Source organism: Neomonachus schauinslandi, chromosome 16, assembly GCF_002201575.2.
Source record: "Neomonachus schauinslandi chromosome 16, ASM220157v2, whole genome shotgun sequence".
In the NCBI taxonomy this organism is placed as follows: Eukaryota; Metazoa; Chordata; class Mammalia; order Carnivora; family Phocidae; genus Neomonachus; species Neomonachus schauinslandi.
In genome coordinates, this window is record NC_058418.1 from 15971309 (window position 1) to 15993297 (window position 21989).

General features: G+C 50.4%; 2 protein-coding genes across 3 annotated transcripts in view; both read left to right on the plus strand.

The window, feature by feature from the left end:
• The first annotated feature begins 85 nt into the window (after positions 1-85).
• THAP8 (THAP domain containing 8) lies at positions 86-11701 on the plus strand. Its single transcript, XM_044911381.1, is given in 6 exon segments — positions 86-268; positions 4138-4189; positions 8831-9028; positions 9279-9363; positions 9366-9663; positions 11554-11701. Coding segments are annotated over 6 exon segments (942 nt in total). The 5' UTR covers positions 86-89; the 3' UTR covers positions 11684-11701.
• A 2207-nt stretch (positions 11702-13908) lies between these two features.
• Positions 13909-21989, plus strand: part of CLIP3 (CAP-Gly domain containing linker protein 3) — a 12284-nt gene continuing 4203 nt past the window's right edge. The window contains exons 1-7 of one of the 2 annotated variants that reach the window (XM_021700826.2): positions 13909-14053; positions 14379-14606; positions 17788-17927; positions 18012-18105; positions 18317-18478; positions 18837-18955; positions 19453-19689. In XM_021700826.2, the coding sequence (XP_021556501.1) occupies positions 14438-14606; positions 17788-17927; positions 18012-18105; positions 18317-18478; positions 18837-18955; positions 19453-19689 (921 nt within the window). In that variant the 5' untranslated portion in view covers positions 13909-14053; positions 14379-14437. The remainder of the gene's footprint in view (positions 14054-14378; positions 14607-17787; positions 17928-18011; positions 18106-18316; positions 18479-18836; positions 18956-19452; positions 19690-21989) is intronic. The other variant, XM_021700827.2, reaches the window with a different exon arrangement.

Sequence of the window (21989 nt, forward strand, 5' to 3'; positions counted from 1 at the left end):
CATTTGCCACGTGACCAGGGCGTAACGGGTAACACAGCTGGGCGCGTAGCGCGTAGCGCGCAGGCGCTCTCTTCCCTCCCCTGCACGTGATGAGGCACAAGGGCCCATCACGTGAGTCAGGCGGAGAGCGGCGAGGACCAAAGTACGACTGCAGACTGGGCAGGACTCAATGGGGTCGAACAGCCATGCACAAGTACTGCCGGGCTCCGAACTGCTCCAACACTTCGGGCCGACTGGGCGCTGACAACCGCCCTGTGAGCTTCTACAAGTGAGCGCAAGGGCGGGGCGGGGCTTCTGGCGGCGGGGCCCGAGGGTAACTGCAGCTGTGCCGGGCGCCTGGTCCAGCTTGCAGGTGTCTAGAAGTAAGGCTAGCAAAGTGAAGAGACGGTCTTCTTAGCACTAAATACGGCACAGGCGAAGGTGCAGATGTGTTAAAGCGCAGGGGTAGACGATTAACTACAGGTAGTGAAAGGGGCGAGCGTGAGAAGTGGGACTGTGGAGGGAGGAGCCTAAAACTGCCCACTCGTTATCTCCACGAATTTGAGGTATCTCAAACGTAAAACATTCGAAACTGAGCTCCTGATCTGATCTTGTCTCCCAAACCTTCCACAACCTTTCCTATTTCAGTTAAGAGCTTCCTCCATCTTTCCTGTTGTTCAGGCTGGCAACCTTAGTCATCCCTACCTCTTTTCTTTCCTCGCACTTGAGAAAGTAAAAATTAGCTTGAACTGTTTAAAAAAAAAAAAATCTGTCTTCCCATGTATTCCCCGGCTGGACTAAAAGACACGGGAAAATCTGGCTGAAGAGTTAATAGGAAAAATATTTCTGTATTTTTCTCAGGGACATGCTGCAGATGTAAAGTGAAAAAAAAAAATTCCCCTTTGAGTGACTGCTGCTTTTTTACTAGGAAACTTTGTTCTCTAAAATCATAGGCTGTCCTAAACTTCGCCATTTGGAGTTATATCAGGAAAAATGAAACATCTCACTTAATGCCTGGAGGAGTTGTCACTTTGACACTGAGAAGCAACCTCAGTCGCTTCTGTCCAGGTGCAGAGCTTCAGGTAAGGCATTTCTGGACACAGTTTTCCACCTCTACCTAAACTTTATTACTTTCAAGGAGACAGGACCCTGGACTCACTTCACAATCCAGACCTAATATATGTCCACACAGTTCTGCTTTGCTTTAAGCTTATCCAAACAATTTCATTTACATTTCACCTAAAATTCACCCTTCTCTCAAATCCAAATAATAATCGGTCTTTTCCTTTGTTGGGTGGGACTCCTCATAGTACCTCCAGTGTGCAGTTTCCCTCATTGCCATAGTAAATAAACCTGACTCTGTTGGACTACAGGTGTGTCCCTGGTGGCCTTAGTCTAAATGGGCCGGGACGCATTCCTCATCCAGTCCATCAGCAGATCCTGTTGGCTCTCCCTTTAAAATATATCCAGAATTGACCACTTCTGACCCTCTTCTCTGTATTCTGGTTCTGACCATTACCATCTCCTGACTGCACTCTTTTAGTAGCCTCTTCGTTGGTCAGCCCACTCCCACACTCTGATCCCCACACACAGTCACAGGGAACCTGTGTACCCCTGAGTCAGATCAGAGTCCTCCTCTGTTCAGATCCTCCCCTGGCTCCCACCTTGCTCTAAAAAGACAAAATGGTGAGACTGGAGCAGACAGAAAGCCCTACAAAACCCTACAGGAGCTGGATCCCCAATACCTGTATGACCTCATTTCCTTCCTCCTTCACCTTACCACTGTGCTCTAGTGTCACTGGTAACTCTGTGTCCCCCTAGCATGCCAGGCACACTGTTGCCCCAGGGACTTTGCTTGTGCTTTTCCTTCTGCCTGGAAAGGTCTTACCTTTATGGTCACCACTCAAGGTAAAATGATAACCCTCTCCTGTTTTATTTTTCCTTTTAATGCTTATCGCTATCTGGCATATCACATATTTGATGTATTCATTTATTGACTCCCCTACTAGAATGTCAGCTCCATGAAGGCAGAGATTTTTCTTGTCTTGTTCTCTGTTATTTCCCCAGCCCTCAAACAGGACCTGGCATAGGGGCGCCTAGGTGGCTCAGTTGTTAAGTGTCTGCCTTCGGCTCAGGTCATGATCCCAGGGTCCTGGGATCGAGCCCCGCATCGGGCTCCCTGCTCAGCGGGAAGCCTGCTTCTCCCTCTCCCACTCCCCCAGCTTGTGTTCCCTCTCTCGCTATGTCTCTCTCTGTCAAATAAATAATAAAATCTTAAAAAAAAAAAAAAATGCCTGGCACATAGTGGGTGCTCAGTAAATATTTGTTGGATGAATTTCATTAATGCATTTCAGATGGCCTCCCCGAGGAAACCCAGCAATCCGTGTCCCTTGAGGGACCCGGGTGCAGAATAGGAGTAATGCAGAGGGGTCTTTAAACCTAAATCAGTGCGTCCAGATTTGCTTTTTAATTTTTTTTTATTTTTAATTTTATTTTTTTTAAAGATTTTATTTATTTATTTGAGAGAGAGAGCACATGAGAGGGGGGAGGGTCGGGAGGGTCAGAGGGAGAAGCAGACTCCCTGCCAAGCAGGGAGCCCGATGCGGGACTCGATCCAGGGACTCCAGGATCATGACCTGAGCCAAAGGCAGTCGCTTAACCAACTGAGCCACCCAGGCGCCCAGATCTGCTTTTTTAGATATGTCACTCTGGTACTGTTTATTAATTCAGCAACTCTGAGTGTCTCCTGGAGTAAGGAAGCCCCTGCTGGACACAGAGGATCCTGACAGATCTTGTTCCTATCCGGACAGAGCTCATGGATAGGTGAAGGGTCCAACATTGAACAACTGAACACCCAACCTGGGAGTAACTCCCCATCCTTTCTTCAGCACTGCTGTCCCCCGTCCAGTCCATCAACCCATCCTTTGACTTACCCTCCAAACACATACCCACCCTGCATCAATCACAACAAAACCCCAACACCTTGGCAACACAGTTATAAATGCAAATGGGAAAATCCTAATTGAAGTATTAGGAAATAACAGAAAACCCTACATTTCCAGCCTGATCACTTCTCATGACCTCTGCTCTCACAGTTCAGACCGCCGTCCTCTGCTAATGAGACATTGAGATGGCTGCTTGCTGGCCTCCCTGCCTATACTTCTGCGTCCCTTACAAAAACAACAATAACTTATTTGGAGAGCACTTATTGTATGCCAGGCACTGTTCTAAGTGCTTCACATATAATAACGAGGAGAACAATGACAATCGTACAGAGCAACCAGATGACTTTATAAAAATCAGTTCATGTCTATGTTTAAATCTCATCAATGGCTGCCCATTTCCACTTCAAGGCTCACCCCCGAGTCAGTCTTGCAGAAGTCACATGGTTAAGAGTTTGGTGAGGAGCTGTTTCCTAAGGAGATTCAGGAGAAGGCATGGATGGCAGGAAGGAACAAGGTGAAACCTATCGAAGGAAGTGGCTGCCAGGGAATAACATAAGAGCCTGCCAGGCAGCCAGAGGAAACATTCATTAGTTCTGTTTTCAGCCCTTTCGGAACATACGAGAGTCATTTCTAACGGGAAGCCTATGAGTTAGGAATTGCATTTGGGTGGCAGTAAGAAAGTTGTGAAATATCATTGGCGTAAAAAAAAATTATGGAGGTGATAGGATACAGCATGGTTAAGTTATGCTGCAATAACAGACACAAAATCTCTTACTATAACAAAGGTCTATTTCTCATTCACGCTATGTCTTTTGCAGACCATTTGTGGACCTACTCTACAATATCCTAACCTGGGACTCAGGCCGAAGGAGCCTCCCCTGCGTAGAATATGCTGGTCTTGTAGGAGGGGGAAAAGAGAAAGTAGGAAGAATCACCCAATGGCTCCTCATAAATGCTGTATTTAGAAGTGGCTCATGTCACTGTCAGTCCTTTGGCCAAAGCAAGTCTATGTCAAGCCTCAGGTCACTGCAGTAGAGATATGTAATCCTCATGTGGGGAAGGGCAGCAAATATTTTGAACAATAGTAGAATCCACCAAGGGTTTATTTTTCTCTCAAATAAAACAAATACAGAGGTTGACAGACCAGCACTTGTGTGGCAGATTCACAATCATTAGGGCTGAAGTTCCTGTCTTTCTGTGCTGTCATCCTTAGCATGCAGCTTCCTTGCAAGATGGCTGCCAAGTGCCCCAGCCATCATCACCTGGTAAGAAGAAAAGAGAAGGAAGAGCAAAAGGCTCCAACTGTAAACTGAGTTAGCCCCCTTTATACAGCCTTCCCAGAAATCCCACCCAATGGTGAGTTCTTCATCATTGGTCACCCCCAACTACAAGGAACTCTGGGAAATGTAGTAATTTAGCTGGGCATTTAACCACCCGGAAAACATTTTGAATTGATTTTAACTTTTTTTTTTTTTAAAGAAGGACTTCTAGCAGCGTATGCCACTACATGATCTAGAAAGATGAGCAACGAGACTACACTATTCTGTAGAAAAGGAAGACACGGCTGTCCACTTAAAGTAGATTTTTTTTTTAATTTTTATTTTTTAAAAGATTTATTTATTTATTTGACAGAGGGAGCAAGAGAGCACAGGCAGGGGGAGCAGTAGAGGGAGAGGGAGAAGCAGGCTCCCCACTGAGCAGGGAGCCTGATCTGGGGCTTGATCCCAGGACTCTGGGATCATGACCTGAGCCAAAGGCAGATGCTTAACTGACTGAGCCACCCAGGTGCCCCTAAAGTCGATTTTTAGATTGCCCATTATAAAAGTGTTGCTATCCAGAGGAACAAAGGAGAATAAGAAAAAGACCAAGTGAGGAAGAGGGTTTTCATGATACTTTCCTCCTTTGCCCCTTGAACTGCCCTGATCCATTTGAGGACCCTTCGCATTTAAGGTACCATCCCAGATTTCTCACACAACACGAAAGTGTTCACTGGCCAGAACATGGCCCCACCTACACAAAGGAACCTGGTGTTCTTTCAGCACAGCACATGCTGACCTCAACTAAAGTTGGAGTTTTGTTAGTAAGGAAGAAGAAAAGGAGGTGTGGAGTAGTCACTTGTCAGTCTCTGCCAAGGAGGAGGGGGTGGGGAGTGCTGCTGCAAGAGATTCCTTGTGTGTGTCCGGGCAGAATGGGGTTGATGGGAGGATTTGGATCCCAAACAGGCGAAAAGGACTGTGGCAGCCAGAGTTTCTGGCTGGGTGCCCTGGGGTTCTGCTCTTTGGGTGCCACAGCTCAGATTCTGAGTCAGCCCCTCTGTTCTCTTTCACCAGCTGCAGCCCCACCTGCCCTGTCCGTCGGCCCTTTGGTTGGGAAGTCTTGCTCCCATGCCCATCTCTGTTCATCCTGCCCACCTCCTTTCTAATGTGTCTTTTCCAGTTTCTTTATGCAATACAAGCAAATCTGAAAACGTGTTCTAATTTCCCCCTTTATCACTGTATTGGTTTCCTGTGGATACTGAAACAAATTTGATGGCTTAAAACAGCAGAAATTATCCTCTCACAGTTCTGGAGACCAGAAGTGCAAGTCAGTTTTACTGGGCCAGAATCAAGGTGTTGGCAGGGTTGCCCTCCCAGCGAGGCTGGCTGTAGGAGAGAATCTGTTTCTTGCCTCTGCCGATTTCTGGTGGCCACGTCACTCCAATCTCTGCCTTTGTGGTCACATCACCTTCTCCTCTTTCATCTGTCATAATATCCGCTCGGCCATCCTCTTACAAGGACCCTTGCGATTGCATGTTGGGCCCAAATGAACGATCTAGGATGACTTCCTCATCTCAGGATCCTTAACTTAATCACATCTTTTGTCGTGCAGCGTAGTATTCACAGGTTCCAGGGATTAGAACATGGATATCTTTTGGGGGCTGTTACCGAGCCTGACACAATTACTAAAAGCAGATATGCTCTGTTTAGAACTTTGCTTTTTTCATGGAATGTATATGCCTGAAAATAGCATGTCAGTGCATAGAGTGCCTCCACATTCTGTTTTAGGGCTGTGTGGTTTTCCTTTGTGTGTTTGTGCCTGAATTTGTTACCTTGACTCCTATAGATGGTGGTGTCCCCCACTCTCTATCACCCCTGACTCTGCCCTTTTAACAAAGAGAGAGAGGGCCTCGGAGCCCTCAGCAGATGAAGGTATCCAGCTATATTTCTGGTCAACGTCTGTTCATGGAATTGATACTGGTCTTCCATTTTCAGTTGTGGTATAAAGTTTCTCTTTGAGGTATCTTTGTTTCATTTTTAAAGTTGGTCAATTTTAAGAAAAATATTAAGTAATGTGACAGATATGGAAGGTATTGTGCAAGTGGAATGTGAATGACTGACTATTTAGTTATCTAATGCCACATAACAAACTATCTCAAAATTTAACTGCTTAAAATAAACATTTAATGTGTCACAGGTGCTGACAGTCGCCACAGGACAGACTGGCCAGAACTCAATTATGTGGCCACCCCTGGCTGCATATGAAGCTGGAAAATGAGATCTTCATCTTGGACAGTCTTGAGTCTCAGATGATTCCCACCCACTCCCACAGGGAAAGCTTTTATTTCGTTCATTTTTTAAGCTTTAATTTTTTAATTTGTATTTTTAATTGTAAAATACATATAAAATCTACCATTTTGGCCATTTTTGAATATACAGCTCAGTAATATTAAGGATATTCTCATTATTGTGCAATCTTCAGAACTTTGTCATCTTGCAAAACTGAAACTCTATACCTGTTGAACAACAGATCCCAATTTCCTACTCCCCCTAATCTCTGGAAACCACTGTTCTATTTCTTTTTCTATGAATTTGACTACTCTAGATACCTCATATATTTTGTGTGTGTGACTGGCTTATTTCACTTACCATAATGTCCTCAAGGCTCACCATATTATAGCATGTGTCAGAATTTCCTTTTTAGGGGCACCTGGGTGACTCAGTCGTTAAGTGTCTGCCTTCGACTCAGGTCATGGTCCCAGGGTCCTGGGATCGAGCCCCGCATCGGGCTCCCTGCTCGGCGGGAAGCCTGCTTCTCCCTCTCCCATTCCCCCTGCTGGTGTTCCCTCTTTCGCTGTGTCTCTCTCTGTCAAATAAAATCTTAAAAAAAAAAAAAAAAAATTTCCTTTTTAAGAATAATATTCTGTTGTATGCATATACCACATTTTCTTTATCCATTTATCCATTGATGGATATTGGGTTTCTTCTAGCTTTTGGCAATTGTGAATAATGCTGTTATGAACATGAGTGTGCAAATATCTCTTCGAGACCCCACTTAACGATACTTTTAGGTATATACCTAGAAGTAGAATTGCTGGATCATATGGTAATTCTATTTTTACTTTTTTTGAGGAGGTACCATACTGTTTTCCATAGTGGCTGCACCATATTTCCCACCAGCAGTGCATAGGATTCCAGTTTCTGCACATCCTCACCAACACTTGTTTTAGTTTTTATTTATTTTTTAAAAAGATTTATTTATTTGAGAGAGGGCGCACACACATGAGTGCAAAGAGGGGCAGGAGAGGGAGAGAGAAACTTTTAGCAGACTCCTCACTGAGCTCAGAACCCAACGTGGGGCTTGATTTCATGACCCTGAGATCATGACCTGAGCAGAAACCAAGAGCCGGACACTTAACTGACTGCGCCACCCAGGAGCCCCTCAGTTTTTATTATTATTTTTTAAGATTTTATTTATTTGAGAGAGAGAGAGTGCGTGAGCACAAGCAGGGGTGGAGAGGGTGAGGGACAAGCAGACTCCCTGCTGAGTATGGAGCCCAATCCCAGGACCCGGAGATCATAACCTGACCTGAAGATGCTTAACCGATTGAGCCACCCAGGCACCCCCCCCCCCCGTATTGATTATTTTATAGTATCCATTCTAATGGTTATGAGGTGATATCTGATGGTTTTGAGTTACATTTCCCTAATGATTAGTGATATTGAGCATCTTTTCATATGCTTGTTGCCCACCTGTAAATCTTCTTTGGAGAAATACCTGTTCAAGTCTTTTGCCCATTTTTAATGGGGTTAATTTTTGTTGTTGAGTTGTTTAAAAACCTTTTAACAGGTGTTTTCAAGCATACACAAAAAATAGAGTTATATGAATGGATTCTCATGCATCTGTCACTCAGATTCACCAGTTGTCAACATTTTGCTGATCTGTCCATCTTCCCCCACCCACTTACACCTTTAATGCATGATTTTAAAGTAAATCCCAGATGTTACTTCTTTTACCTGTAAATATTTCAGAATGTTTTTCCAAGAGATGACTATTTTAGAAGCATAAACCAATGCAATTATCATACCTAGCAAAATTAATTTCTTACAACTATCCAATACCCCATTCATGTTCAATTTTCCCCAACTGTGTTAAAATGTCTTTTTATGGAATGATTTGTCGCAGACGAGGTCCACAACCTGCAGTTGGATGTTTCTTAAATCTCTTTTAATCTATCACCCCACCCCACCCCCACCCGCATGAATGTGGACACATTCTAGATTTGTCCAGTTTCATAAACTCTCTCTCAGGCTCATGTGGAGGAACAGATTGTGGGGGAGGGCAGAGTGGCCACGGGTGGGGAGATCAGGAAGGAGGCTGCTGCAAAAGTCCAGCCAGGAGAGGATGAAGGCTGGATGGGATGGGCAGCAGAGGTGGGAGGGGTGGGCTGATGTTGGGTGTTTAAAAGGTGGAGCTGAAGTAGGGGATGCGGTTTGGTGGTAGAGAAAGCCTGGGAAGGAGGCAGGGCCAGCTTCTGGCCTGGGGAGACCGAGGTTTGGAGCCCAGGGATCTCTGGGTGTACATATCCTCAGAGAGGGCTGGGACTGCACCTGATACTGCTGACCCCGTAACCCCACGGTCCCTGGCAGGTTCCCACTGAACCTGCTCAGGGTCATGGGATCAGGGACTGGCTGCGGCACATGGGCCATGAGGACTGGGTGCCCAGCTGCCGCCAGCACCTGTGCAGTGAGCACTTCACACCATCCTGCTTCCAGTGGCGCCGGGCTGTGCGCTACCTGCGGCCTGATGCAGTGCTGTCCATTTTCTCCCCGGCACCCCCTGCTAAGGTGAGCAAAAGGAGGTCCCACTGCTGGAGTCTGACCCCCAGTCTTCCCCACCTGGAAATAATCCGTGGAGTCTGATCCCCAGCCCTCCTCTCCTGAGGGAAGTCCCTCCAGCGGTCTGATCCCCAGCCCTCCCCTCCTGAGGGAAGTTCCTCCTTGAGGTCTGGCCTTATCTGAGGGCAGTACCCCTCGGAGTCTGGCCCTGATGCCCCGCGCCCGCCCCCCCCCCCCCCCCCCATGCCTTGTCTTCCAGAGGCAGCAGAGTTCCCGGAGCACTGAGAAGCCAGGCGTGCCTCCCTCCCCACCGGAGGCCACGCCCCTATCCCCAGGGCCAGCTGCGTGGCCCCTGGCCCCGTGCACCTTGTGGTACTGGGGTCAGCATCCGGAGGCCCTGAGGCCACGACCGCCGTGTTCCTGACCCCCCTGCCCCCTGCTCCTGCCGGGCCACAGCCTGGAGTCTGGGCCCAGCACCCCCTGGCCAGGCTGGGCACAGTCCTGGGAGCGCTGCAGCGGCGGGTGCGGAGACTGCAGCGGCGCCAGGAGCAGCCCCAGGGGCAGCTGCGGGCTGTGGAACAGCTGGGGCAGCAGGTGTGCAAGGAGGGCCTGCCACCTAGGGGCACCGGGGCCTGCCGTGCCTGGTGAGTGGGGCCACCTGGCCCCCATAGCATATGTATTTTCTTTTCTTTTTTTTAAAGATTTTATTTATTTTTTGAGAGAGAGACAGCGAGAGTGGGAATACAAGCAGGGGGAGTGGGAGAGGGAGAAGCAGGCTTCCCGCTGAGCAGGGAGCCCGATCTCGGGGCTCGATCTCAGGACCCCGGGACCATGACCTGAGCTGAAGGCAGACGTTTAACCGACTGAGCCACCCAGGCACCCCCATATGTATTTTCGTTTAAACTAGAGCCCAGTATTTAAAAGTCAGAACATTTCACTCATGTTTCCAGGTTTCTGGCTTGTCTTGAAAAGAGTCCATCTGGCAACGCTTACCAACTATTGATCAGAGCAGGGTAATGGCTGCTCTATTTATTAATAATATTTAAGGAGCCCTTACTCTCTGCCAGGCAGCGTTAATAACTTACTGAAAACTCACTATGACCTTGATGCGGCTCTGGTCCCCATTTTTCAGATGAAAAAACAGGTGCCAGGATGCTACAGTCACTTGCCCAAAGTCAGGCAGCCAGGAAATTGCAGAACCAGGATTCGAACCAGGTATCTGACTGCACAGGAGGCTAGCTCTCTCCTGTTGGAGAGCTCCTTGCCTGGCTCCTAATAGAGCTTGAGTTTGCAGCCTATCTCCTAGAGTCTCCCCGACCCCATCTAAAGGCCCTTTTGCTCCTGTATCTTACTACTGAGTATTGGAGGAGGGTATCCTGTCTTGAAGAATCAGTTTGACCAGGACTTTTCCCTGCTTAAAACCCCCAGAGCCAAGTTTGAGGTCCCAGGGCTCTCAGCCCTGGCTGGACAAGAGAAGTGGGAAGGGGTTTCAGAAAGGAGCCCCTCCGGAATGCCTGGGTGGCTCAGGGGGTTAAACAATCTGCCTTTGGCTCAGGTCATGATCCCTCAGTCTCAGGATCGAGCCCCTCATTGGACTCCTTGCTCAGCAGGGACCCTGCTTCTCCTTCTGCCCCTCACCCCACTCGTGTTCTCTCTCTCTCTCACTCTCTCTCTGTCTCTCTCAAATAAATAAAATCTTAAAAAAGAAAAGGGTCTTTAAACAAAAAGGAGCCCCCCAAAGTAGCCCTGTAGCTAAGGTGTCTCAGCTTGACAGCCAATGGGTTGGACATGGCTCACAGATAGGATTTTTTCTGGCCTCAACAACAGTGTTTTAAAATAATTTTTGGTCTTTCCTGAAGGCTTAGCAGATGTAGCAGCACTGGGTTCGTATTTGCAGCTAGTAGCAGTCAGCCGGAACTGCAATGTGACTGCCCCTGGACGCTCTGTGTTTGAGACGATGGCCTGACCATGCTGGGGCATAAAGGAGACATACAGAAGAGCAGGGACAGAGCTCCAACTCAGGCCTGGGACTCTTCATGAAGCCTGCCAGGGCCCCTGGGCTGACAGTGTCTCTCTGCCTCCGCTGCCCCCATTCAATCCTATTTTTCCATGTCCTTCTCTCTTCCCACATTCATCTTTATGTTTTTGCTGCCCCATCTCTCTGCCCTCCTGTCTGTCTCCCCATTTCCCCACTGCTCTCTTCACCTGCATCTTTCTGTGTCCCTCATATCACTGTCCCTCTCTGTCTTCCTCTTTGTTTGGCCTATCTCCATATCTGTCTCTTCATATCCCCCACATTTTCCTCTGTCCCCATACTTCTTTATTCCCCCCACGAATGTCTCTCTGGCCTCACATCTCTTCCCGTCTCCCCACAAATCTCTCTGCCCACATCTCTCTGTGTTCCCTGACATCCCCCTCCCACCTTGGCCTCCCTATTCTTCATCATTTCTTCCCCCGTCCTCTCTGCCCTCTCTCCTGCCCTCCCCTCTTTCCCCTATGTTCTCCATCTCTATCACTTCTTTGGGACTGCCCAGCTCCCTGGACCTGAGGAGTCCCATCATCTGTGGAGGGCCTGACATAGCTGTGGTCATTGCCCAGAGTCCTGCACCTCCCACACTGGATGCCAAGCCTGAGCTCCTGGACACTGAGACCCCCAGTGCATAAGGACCAGGACAGATAATGTTGTGGGACAGATGACAGAAAACAAAGGAAGAGGGGCGCCTGGCTGGCTCAGTCGGTAGGCGGCTGCCTTCGGCTCAGGTCATGGTCCCGGGGTCCCGGGATCAAGCCCCACATCGGGCTCCCTGCTCGGTGGGAGGCCTGCTTCTCCCTCTCCCACTCCCCCTGCTTGTGTTCCCTCTCTCACTGTGTCTTTCTCTGTCAAATAAAATCTTAAAAAAAAAAAACAAACAAACAAAGGCAGAGATAGTCCTCATACATGGGCCTGCCTAGCCTCACCACCCATGCCTGGGCCATTGTAGGACCTCCCTCAAGGGCCTGGCTCCAAGCACCCCCTTCTACAGACCCCTTGAACCTTGGGGCTGACCTGGGCCCAAGCCCCATCAATCCTTATTCCCCTTGGTGCCAGGTTCCTGCTACCCCTAGCTTGAACCTTTGCAGTCAGTAAAACAGTCTCAAAGCAGAACAAGGATTGTTTATTTGGGAAGAATGGTACCTGGTTCTGAAGAGCCCCTCATATCCTTTGCCAAGTATGGTGCTGAGCTGGGTATATAGCAGTGAACACAGCCAATAAAATCCTGCCCTCATAGTGCTCCTCTTCTGCTTGAGTGGAAGTCAAACTAGTAAACTAATAAAATAATTTCAGATTGTGATAAGCACTGTAAAGACTAAATGAAAATGTAATGGGGTGGGGGTGGCAGATGGATGGATGAAGAGGACTCTCTAAGGAGACAGCGTTTGAGCAGACACCTGGATGAGAAGACCTGGTGTGGAGGCATACGGGCTGGATGCTCCAGGGAGAAGAACAGCCCCTGGAAATGCCCAACATCCAGGGGGTCAGCTGGAGGAAGGCGGTGTTGCTATGGCAAAAACTGAAGCAGGGGAGGGAGTGTATGTGTGGGGGGGTGCAATTTTAGAGCAGAGAAGGTGCCAATAAGTAAAATCCTAAACGAGGGGAGAGAGGGAACCAAGTGTCTGGGGGAGGAGCATTCTGGGCAGAAGGAAAGGTCAGTGCAAAGGTCCTGCACTGAGGAGGAGAAAGGAAGCCAGTGTAGTGCAGTAGATTCGGGGGAGAGTGAGAGATGTTGGAGAGATGATGGGGGAAATTTCACCTAGGGCCTTGTGGGCTGCGGTTGAGAACATTGGTTTTTAATCTAGAATGAGGTGCAGCAAGCAGATGTCTCCGAGTCAAGGAGGGCCCTGATGGGGGTGTGTTAGGTCCCTGTGGCTGCATAATAGGGAGCAAGTTGGGGGGGGAGGAGAACAGGGAAGAGGCTGCTGTCATAGTCCAGGTGGGAGAGGATGACGGAAAGACCAGGATGAGGGCCTGTGTGTGGGGTGAGGGGGTGAGGGACAAAATTCTGGGAGGAATATTTTGGAGATGGAACTTACCAGCCCTGACCATTAGAAGGATGAAGGGTGGAAGGCAAAGTCACCCAGTCCTCTTTGGGCTGGGGTTGTGGGCAGTGCAGGCCACAGCCAGGCAGGCGTGACAGCCAAACCAAGATGAAGGAGCCAGGAAGGCCTGGACCCTGGGCTGGCTCCAGGTCTTCTTGGGGGATATTCAGGTTTGGAGAGGTTCATTGGCAGCTCTGCCCCTAGACACTGCTACAGCCATGTAGCATGGTGATTAAAAACCCAGACTCTGCAGCCAGGCTGTCTGGTTTCAAGTCTTAGCTCCATCACCTATTTGCTGTGTGCCCTTGGGCAACTGGCTTAACCTCTCTGAGCCTGGTAAGTTCTCTGTGAGCACTCTGTGATGATAACCACGATGACTGATGACCAAAGAGGATGAAAGGAGTCTACAAAATCATCCCTCTGAGACACCCTTTATATGCGGTGAGCATGGAGAAGGGGTTAGGTCTGAGACCTCAGAGAGAGAAAACATCATCACCACCACACCAAGACCCCTGCCCTAACTGGCCTGGTTTGCAGGCCTGCGGGAAGCCTCCATCCCAGGGGTATGCACAAAATAGAACTGGGCCCGCTTTCCCATTCCTCTCCTTTTGCCCTTGTTTCTGCTTCATCTCTCTCTGTTTTGATGTCTCACATCCTTTTTCGTGACCATCTCTTCTTTCTCTCCGCATCCTCCGTGTCTCTCCCCTTCCCGACGCTGCCTCAAGTCTTTTCATCAAAGCGAGGAGCCTCCCAGTATCTCCGCCCCCGCGCCTGGTTGGGGGTAACACTGCGCATGCGCCGTCTGCGCCCCTCCCTCTCCACCCCCATCCCCTGTCGGCGTCTGGGCCTCGTCCCTTTCTGTCTCTCTCTGCTCCCCCATCACTTCCCCGGACACTGACACCCCATTACTCCAGTCTCCCCAGTCTCAGCTTTGGTCTTCAGCCCCATCCGCCCCAGGTAAGATGGGTAGAGGAGAAGCCCGCGGAGAAGGGGAGGGGCGAAGCATCCTGCCTCCCGAGATAAACAAACCCGGGGAGGGGGCGGCCTAGACTGAGGAGCCTGACGCGGGAGGAGAAGAATGGGGGGCTGGACCTGAGGGAAGTGGTAGGCGCTGGGCCCACATACCAGGGTCCTCTGAGGGGTAATGGTCGTCGCTATGATTGCCCAAAATCCAGAGCTGCGGGCGTGGGAGCCACTGGGGGCCTTGGAGCTTCTGGGAGCTTTTGGGGGCTTAGACCCTGGACCCTGTGAGGCGCTCTCTATAACTGACCGCTGTCTCCAGGATTTGCCTGAAAGCCGCCCCCAACTCTGCACCCACCCCCCGGAGGGCCATTGAAGACTATGACTAAGACAGATCCCGCTCCGATGGCCCCTCCACTCCGGGGGGAGGAAGAAGAAGAGGAGGAGGAGGAGGAGGAGCTGGTCCCCGAGGCCCCCAGCCCCACCCAGGAGCGCCGGCAGAAGCCTGTTGTGCACCCCTCAGCACCTGCCCCCCTCCCCAAGGACTACGGTAACCACCCTCCCCACCCTGCAATTTGGTCTGGAGCCTTGGGTGGCCAGGGAGGTTGGGCTGAGCTCTGCTGGTGATTCTGGGGGCTTTGAAAGTGGTCCAGGGGAGTCTTGGCCCTTGGACCCCCCCTTCATTAATTTATTCATTCATCCGTTGGAGAATGCAATTGGAATAATCCTAATCTTTGATTCATGACACATCATTCAGTCATTCAACAAACATTTACTGAAAGCCTGTCATGGACCTGGCTCTATGCTAGGAGCTTGGAGCAAAGCATGGAGCCACACAGACCCAGTCTTTGCCCTGAGAGAACTTACAGGCCTCAATGACAACTTACACAGATATAATATAAATATATAATTACAAGACATGATGAGAATTGTGTTTGCCAAGAATCGGATGCTGCAGGAGCTTTTTAAGACATGGTTTCCATGAGGAGGTAGCATTTGAGGAAGACCCAAGGATGAATTGGGGTTTAACGAGGGAAAGGGCCAGGGGAAGGGAATACCCAGAGAGATAACTGCAGGAGTAAAGGCTCTGAGGTAGGAAGTTGTGGAGCAGGGAGGATGGCCTCTTGGAAAACCTGAAAGTGTCTAATCATTCACCAAGCATATTTATCCATTGCTACTACTCTGTGGCAAGCCTTATTCTGGGTGACAGATTTAATGGTGAGTGATCCAAGCATGATCCCTGTTCTCAGGAGGGAGCAAGTAATAGTTAAATCTGATAAGTTCAGATGGAGTGAATGCTATGGAAGAAATAAGAGAAATAAAAGAGGGACATATAATAGGGGGGCAGCACCTTGAGATGGAGTGGTCAGAGTGGGTCTTTCTGATTATGGTGGCATTTAGGCTGAAGCCCAGAGCATGAGGAGGAATCAGCTGTAGGAGAGCTGGAGAAAGATAGTTCCCGGCTGTGAGCACCAAGTGCAAAAGCCCTGAGGCAGGAACAGAAGACCATCCTGGAGCTGTAGTTAGGGAGTGATGGGAGTTGAAGTGAGGGTTTGGCAATGACTAGATCTTGGAGGGCCTTAGGGGCTACTGTGAGGACGTTGAATAAGTGTGATGAAGAGAGAGCAGTTGGTAGGGAGATACTTAAAAGCAGTGGAGTGGTGGATCTGATTTATATTTTTGACATATATATATATATTTTAAAGATTTTATTTATTTACTTGAGAGAGAGAATGAGAGACAACACGAGAGGGAAGAGGGTCAGAGGGAGAAGCAGACTCCCCGCCGAGCAGGGAGCCCGATGCGGGACTCGATCCCGGGACTCCAGGATCCATGACCTGAGCCGAAGGCTGTCGCTTAACCAACTGAGCCACCCAGGCGCCCTTGATTTATATTTTTAAAAGTTCCCTCTGGCTACTGGATACAGAGGGTGGAGGGGGCTTTTAGAAGATGTTGGCTGGGAATCCCCAGCAGCTGTAAGTTCAGAAACTAGACACCAGGTTCAAAGAGCTGGCATCGCTAGGATAGGGCAGGAGGGATGGCCTCTGTGGCCATATCACCCGCTAGAGGTGGGTCAGAGAGGCTCCAAGTTGAGCTCAGTCTGATAGAAAAATAAGAACGTTATCTGGGTGTCCGGTGCAGGGAATCCATGCCAGGAAACTGGAAATCTCATTTGGAAAGGTAGCTATATGTGGCTGGGGCCTGTGGCCTGGTGGGAAGTCAGAGGGTGTAGGCTGCTCCCTGTGCCCCACCCCCGCCTCCCTCAGAATCTTGCTTGTAGAACAAGGAGGGTTTGGTCACAGAACATGAAGGAATCTGGAAATGTGGTCTAGGAGAGAGAGAGGGCTAAGGTGGACTCGGTGAAGAACTTCTGTATTTGTGTATTAAATGTGTGCAATTAATTCAGCAGACATTGATTGAGCACCTACTGCATGCCAGCCGCGACGGTGGGCCTTGGGGGGGCAGGGCGTGAGCAGACAGCACAGAAGCGTAATGCTTACATCCTAGTGAGGGAGACACGTGAGAGAGGAAAAGAGGAAAAAAGAGGGAAGAAGAGAAACAGGAAAAGAGGAAGGGAGAACGGGAAGGAAGGAGCAAACAAGTTAATGTTAAGTAGTGGGATATGCTGTGATTAAAGAAAGAATAAAGGGCCCGGGATGGAGAAGGGCACAGGCGCTGATTTACACAGGGTAGTCTGGGGAGGCCTCCCTGAAGAGGTGACATTGGAGTAAAGCCTGCAAAGCCCCGAGAAGGCTTGGGGAAAACACTGTCCCAGGCAAGCAAAACAGCAAGTGCAAAGCCACTGAGACAGGAATTTGCCTGGCGTGTTGGGAGGACAGAAGGAGTCAGTGTGGCTGGGTGAGGGGGAGAGGGCAGAGAACAGACGAGGCCAGTTTGTGCAGGGCTTGTGGGCTGCGGGGAGGACGGTGGTCAGTACTTGGAGTGTGTCGGGGGAAGCCAGGGCCAGGTCCTGAGCCAAGGAGGGCTGTGACGTGACTGGGGTTTCAAAAGGAGCACACAGGCTGATTTCTGGAGACGCGGTGTCTGTGGCCCTTTCCCGGGCTGTGTGACATCCAGGTGTTCATTTCCTCGTTCATTCAGTACGCGCCAAGCTCCTGCCTCGGGCCAGACCCTGTGCCGAGTGTTGACAATACTACAGAGAGCACCAGTCATCAGAGCCTGGTCGGGGGAGATGCAAGTTCCTCTAGACTCCCACCCTGGCTGGCTGCAGGTTGGATCCTGCGCATGGGTACATTTTAATGCGTACTGCACAGTATTTGAAAAATGGAGATTTTTCTTAAAAACCAGGTTTTTCTGGCCCTTTTACTTGGGATTTAGCCAAACTGTGCCCATTCTGTGCCAGGGCTGTAGTGCGCTAGAGCAGTGACCCCCCCCCCCAGGCCCCAACCCCCAGGGTGGGGGGCACGTGCAGACTCAAAATACCGCACTCCTTCCACACTCTTGTTTCAAGGAGTGGAGTTTGCTGCTCTGTAGGATTGTTGGATCTTCCAACTTTGCAAGACACCTGAGGCATCCAGAGTTTGATGTGAAACCTCCTGATCTTGAAGCCTCATGCTGCCCACAGAGAAAATGTCTGTGGCTCATGCACCATATGGTTTGAGACCATGCATTAGAGAATCTTAAAGGCAAAGGCCTAGAGCTGCCCTGCCTCAGGATGGAAAGAGGGGGTCAGCTTGCCTGGGGTGACTTTGGACCTCTTACTACCCTAGCCTTCACATTCTTCGATCCCAATGACCCGGCGTGCCAGGAGATTCTCTTTGACCCCCAGACCACCATCCCTGAACTGTTCGCCATTGTGCGCCAGTGGGTGCCCCAAGTCCAACACAAGATCGACGTCATCGGCAATGAGGTAAGATACTTGGGAAGCCAGGGAGGGAGAGGATGGTGTCCCTCACATGTTTGGGTAAACCTCTCTGGACCCCGGTTCTCCCAGATTCTGCGTCGAGGCTGCCACGTGAATGATCGTGATGGGCTGACTGACATGACACTGCTCCACTATGCGTGCAAGGCTGGGGCCCACGGAGTTGGTAAGGTCCAAATCCCCAAAGCATGAGCCCCCGCACCTAGGCCCCCAGACTGGACACCCTCAAAACCACTCAGAATCCCAGCCTTCAGACCGCCACCCTGAATCCACAGCCTAAGATGCCAAAGCGCGGTCCCTGAGGCCCAGGGCCTTCCCCATGCCTTGGGCCCAGGCTCTGAAGGAGGGGACGCAAGTTGAACTGGGCTGTTGCGCAGGGGACCCTGCTGCGGCCGTGCGCCTTTCGCAGCAGCTGCTGACGTTGGGCGCTGATGTAACGCTGCGCAGCCGCTGGACCAACATGAACGCGCTTCACTACGCTGCCTACTTCGATGTGCCCGACCTGGTGCGCGTGCTGCTGAAGGGCGCACGGCCAAGAGGTGAGTGGGAGGGTCTGGGCTGGGAGGGGATGGGACCCAGGCTAAGGAGGAGGCTGGCAGCAGGAGGAGGGTGTGTTTGGGGGAGGAGGTGGGGGAAGGGAGAGGGGACCGGGATCTGAGGAGATAGTGGTAGGTTGGAGGCAAGAGGTGTGGGAGACGGGGCCCAGACATCCGTGACCCATCCCCAGGGCTGAGCAGGAACTGGTTGGGAGGGGCGGGGCTCTGCATGCGAGGCTATGGGAGGCACTGGGGCCTGCGGGTTGTGAGATGGACTTGGGGAGGCTGTAAGGTGGTGTTGGGGGGCCAGGCGGGGTGCTGAGGCCACTCATCCGGAACCCTCCTTTCGCCCACAACCCAGTGGTGAACTCCACGTGCAGTGACTTCAACCACGGCTCAGCCCTGCACATCGCTGCCTCCAACCTGTGCCTGGGTGCAGCCAAATGTTTGCTGGAGCATGGTGCCAACCCGGCGCTGCGGGTACTGCACCCCTGGCCCAGCCCCCAGTGTCTCCCTTCTCCTTCCTTCCCCACCCTTTCCCAGCCAGCAGAGGATGAGGGGGGCCAGGACCACTTGCGTTTCTGGAAGCTCATTACAAAAATCATTTGTACATTCAACAAATGAAGTGATAGCTGGTATTTACCATCACATGGTCTCATTGCAGGCTTGGGATCTCCCGGGGCATGGCTTCCCTAAGATCATGACCCAGAGACTGAAGTGTGACCTTCATTCCCTTGGCTCCACCCCTAGTTCCACCCTCAATTACTTGGGATCCCTAGCCTTAGGTTGAGGGTGGATTTCCTGGGGGACATGGTCTATACCTCAGTGCCTCACCCCTTCTTATTTCCATGTTGGCCTAGGGTCTGACCTAGTTCTACCATGGCTTTACCTAGACTGGGGTCTCTGGGAGCATGGGCTCAGCGGAGGTTCAGCCTGTGCCCCGAATCCTCATTTCCTTTCTTCCCATTGGCCCCCAGAACCGAAAGGGACAGGTGCCAGCGGAGGTGGTCCCAGACCCCATGGACATGTCCCTGGATAAGGCAGAGGCAGCACTGGTGGCCAAGGAGCTGCGAACCCTGCTGGAGGAGGCTGTGCCGCTCTCCTGTGCCCTCCCCAAGGTCACGCTACCCAACTATGACAACGTCCCGGGCAATCTCATGCTCAGTGCACTGGGCCTGCGCCTGGGAGACCGCGTGCTGCTGGATGGCCAGAAGGTCAGAGACTGGGGAAAGGTGGGGAGGGCAGGCCTCCATGCCTCAGAGCTGGGTCCTTGGACAGAGTGTATACCCTCTCCTTTGGCCACCCACCCTCCCAATCATTCCCACAGTTGTTCTGTGAGTGCTTCCTTTGTGCCCCACCCTGGGCTGAGCTCTCGGTCCAGGGAGGGAAGACAGATCTGTCACCTGACAGGGACAGCCCAGAACAGTCATGGCTGTCACCAGGAAGCACAAGCAGAGTGATCAGTGCAGCTCTGCACCTGTGAGTTCCCCTGGGCCTTGTGGGCCCCAGTCAGGGCCCACCTCTGCTCCCAGAGTGGTCAGTACTTTGGGGAAAAAAAGGACAGGTCAGAATGATCAGGGGTATGATGGGACGGATGCACCCCCTTGAAGATAAGGAGGGATGAGCCAGGAAAAGAAAAGGAGAAGGGGGAGGTCCCACGTAGGGGGAGCAGGTACAAATGCCCAGAGGGCAGAGAGAATCTTTATTCATCCAGGTATTCCAGCTTTGATTTCTTTATCTGGTGTCCCTCAGGCTCCATGCTGGACCCAGGCTGCCCTTGGAAATTAAGGGCTGTGTGAGCCCAGACCCACTCTTGTGGAGCTTTTTCTCTGATGAAGGAGACGCAGCCAGTCAAGTAAACCCATCGTTAAAATAATTTCTGGTAGCAGCAAGTGCTTTGAAAACCATTAAATGCTTGAATTTAGGGGCGCCTGGCTGGCCCAGTCAGTAGAGCATGTGATTCTCGATCTCAAGGTTGTGAATTTGAGTTGGACGTTGAGATTACTTTTAAAAAAATTTTTTTAGCTTAAAAAATGTTTGGATTTAGTAAATTGCCCTTGGCTGAGGACATGTGCAGTCAGTTTTGGAGCTGGGGTGTTCCAAAGGCTTCTGTGAGGAGCTGATGTCTGAGCTGAGCTGAGAGGGGAAGGAGCTCACCTGCAACAACATGGAGGCAGAGGAAACAGCAGGTACAGAGGCCAAGAGGAGGTAAGGGGTAGCGTGACAGGAAGGTGAAGTGGAAAGTTCAGCAGGAGCTGGATCACACCCGACCTGCAAGCCACTGGAAGGAATCTGAATTTCATTGCTTGTACAGTGAGAAATCGTAAAAGTCACATTGTGTTTCCTGATCAAGGGTTCTGCACGCATCAGCCCCACCTGTAACACCTTCTGTACCTGAACTAATCCATGTGACAATTCTGAAAGCAAAATGGGTTGACTCTCCCCATTTTACAACCCAGAAGACTATAAGAGGCTCAGAGAGGTGAAACCTTTTGTTTGAAAATAAGAACAATAATAACAATCTTCCCCTTAGAGAAACAGCATAACACAGTGGTCACACGCTCAGGCAAATCTCAGCTTTGCTGCTTTCCAGCTGCAGGGCCTGGGGCCACTGATTCTACCTCTCGGGGTATCAGTTTCTTCATCTCTAAAATGGAGCTAATAACAGTACCCACCTCAGGTAGTTGTATGAAGCTCAAATTAATTAAAATCTGGAAAACTCTTAGAATAGGGCTTAGTGCATCTCAAGAGCTCTGTGTATCGCAGGTCCTATTCTGATCCCCACACCAATCCTCCAAAGCAGGCACTATTAATTCACCCATTTTATAGACAAGGAACTGGGGCTTGGAGAGTGAAGCAGCCTCACACGATGATCATAGCCATAACCACTGAGGGCTCACAGCAACTAAGTGAATTTACATATATTGCAGATGTTTCAACCAGCCAACCAGTCTATGAAGTGCTTTGCTATCTCCATTTTACAGGTGAAAGTGAGGCCTAAGAGGTCATTGGACCCAAGCCACAAGATCATAATAATCAACACTCACTGATCCCTCACTCAGCACCAGGCCCTGTTCTGAGGCTCTGACAGCCCTGTCCAATAGCCCTTTCCATCTGTGAGGATGGAAATACTCTGTGTCTATATTGCCCAGTAAAATATCCATAAGTCACATGTGGCTATTGAGCACTTGAAATGTGGTGAGTGCAACCAGGGAAATTAAATTTTAATTTAATTTCAGTTCATTTAAATTGTTGTATGTGGCTAATGCCTGTTTACTGCACTGAACAGGGCAGTTCTATAACCATCCTATAAGGTAGGTGTGATTTCTGTTCCCGTATCATAGATGAGGACACAGAGGCACAGTGAAGTTAAGTCATATAGCCAGTAAATGGTGATGTCCAAACCGATTTGAGCTTAGGGCTCCCTCATCCACTCTTCATGCTGCTTGTGTGCCAGTGATCTATCATGGCCTCTCAAGGACCGCCCCCCCCCCCCCCCCCCCCCCCCCCCCCC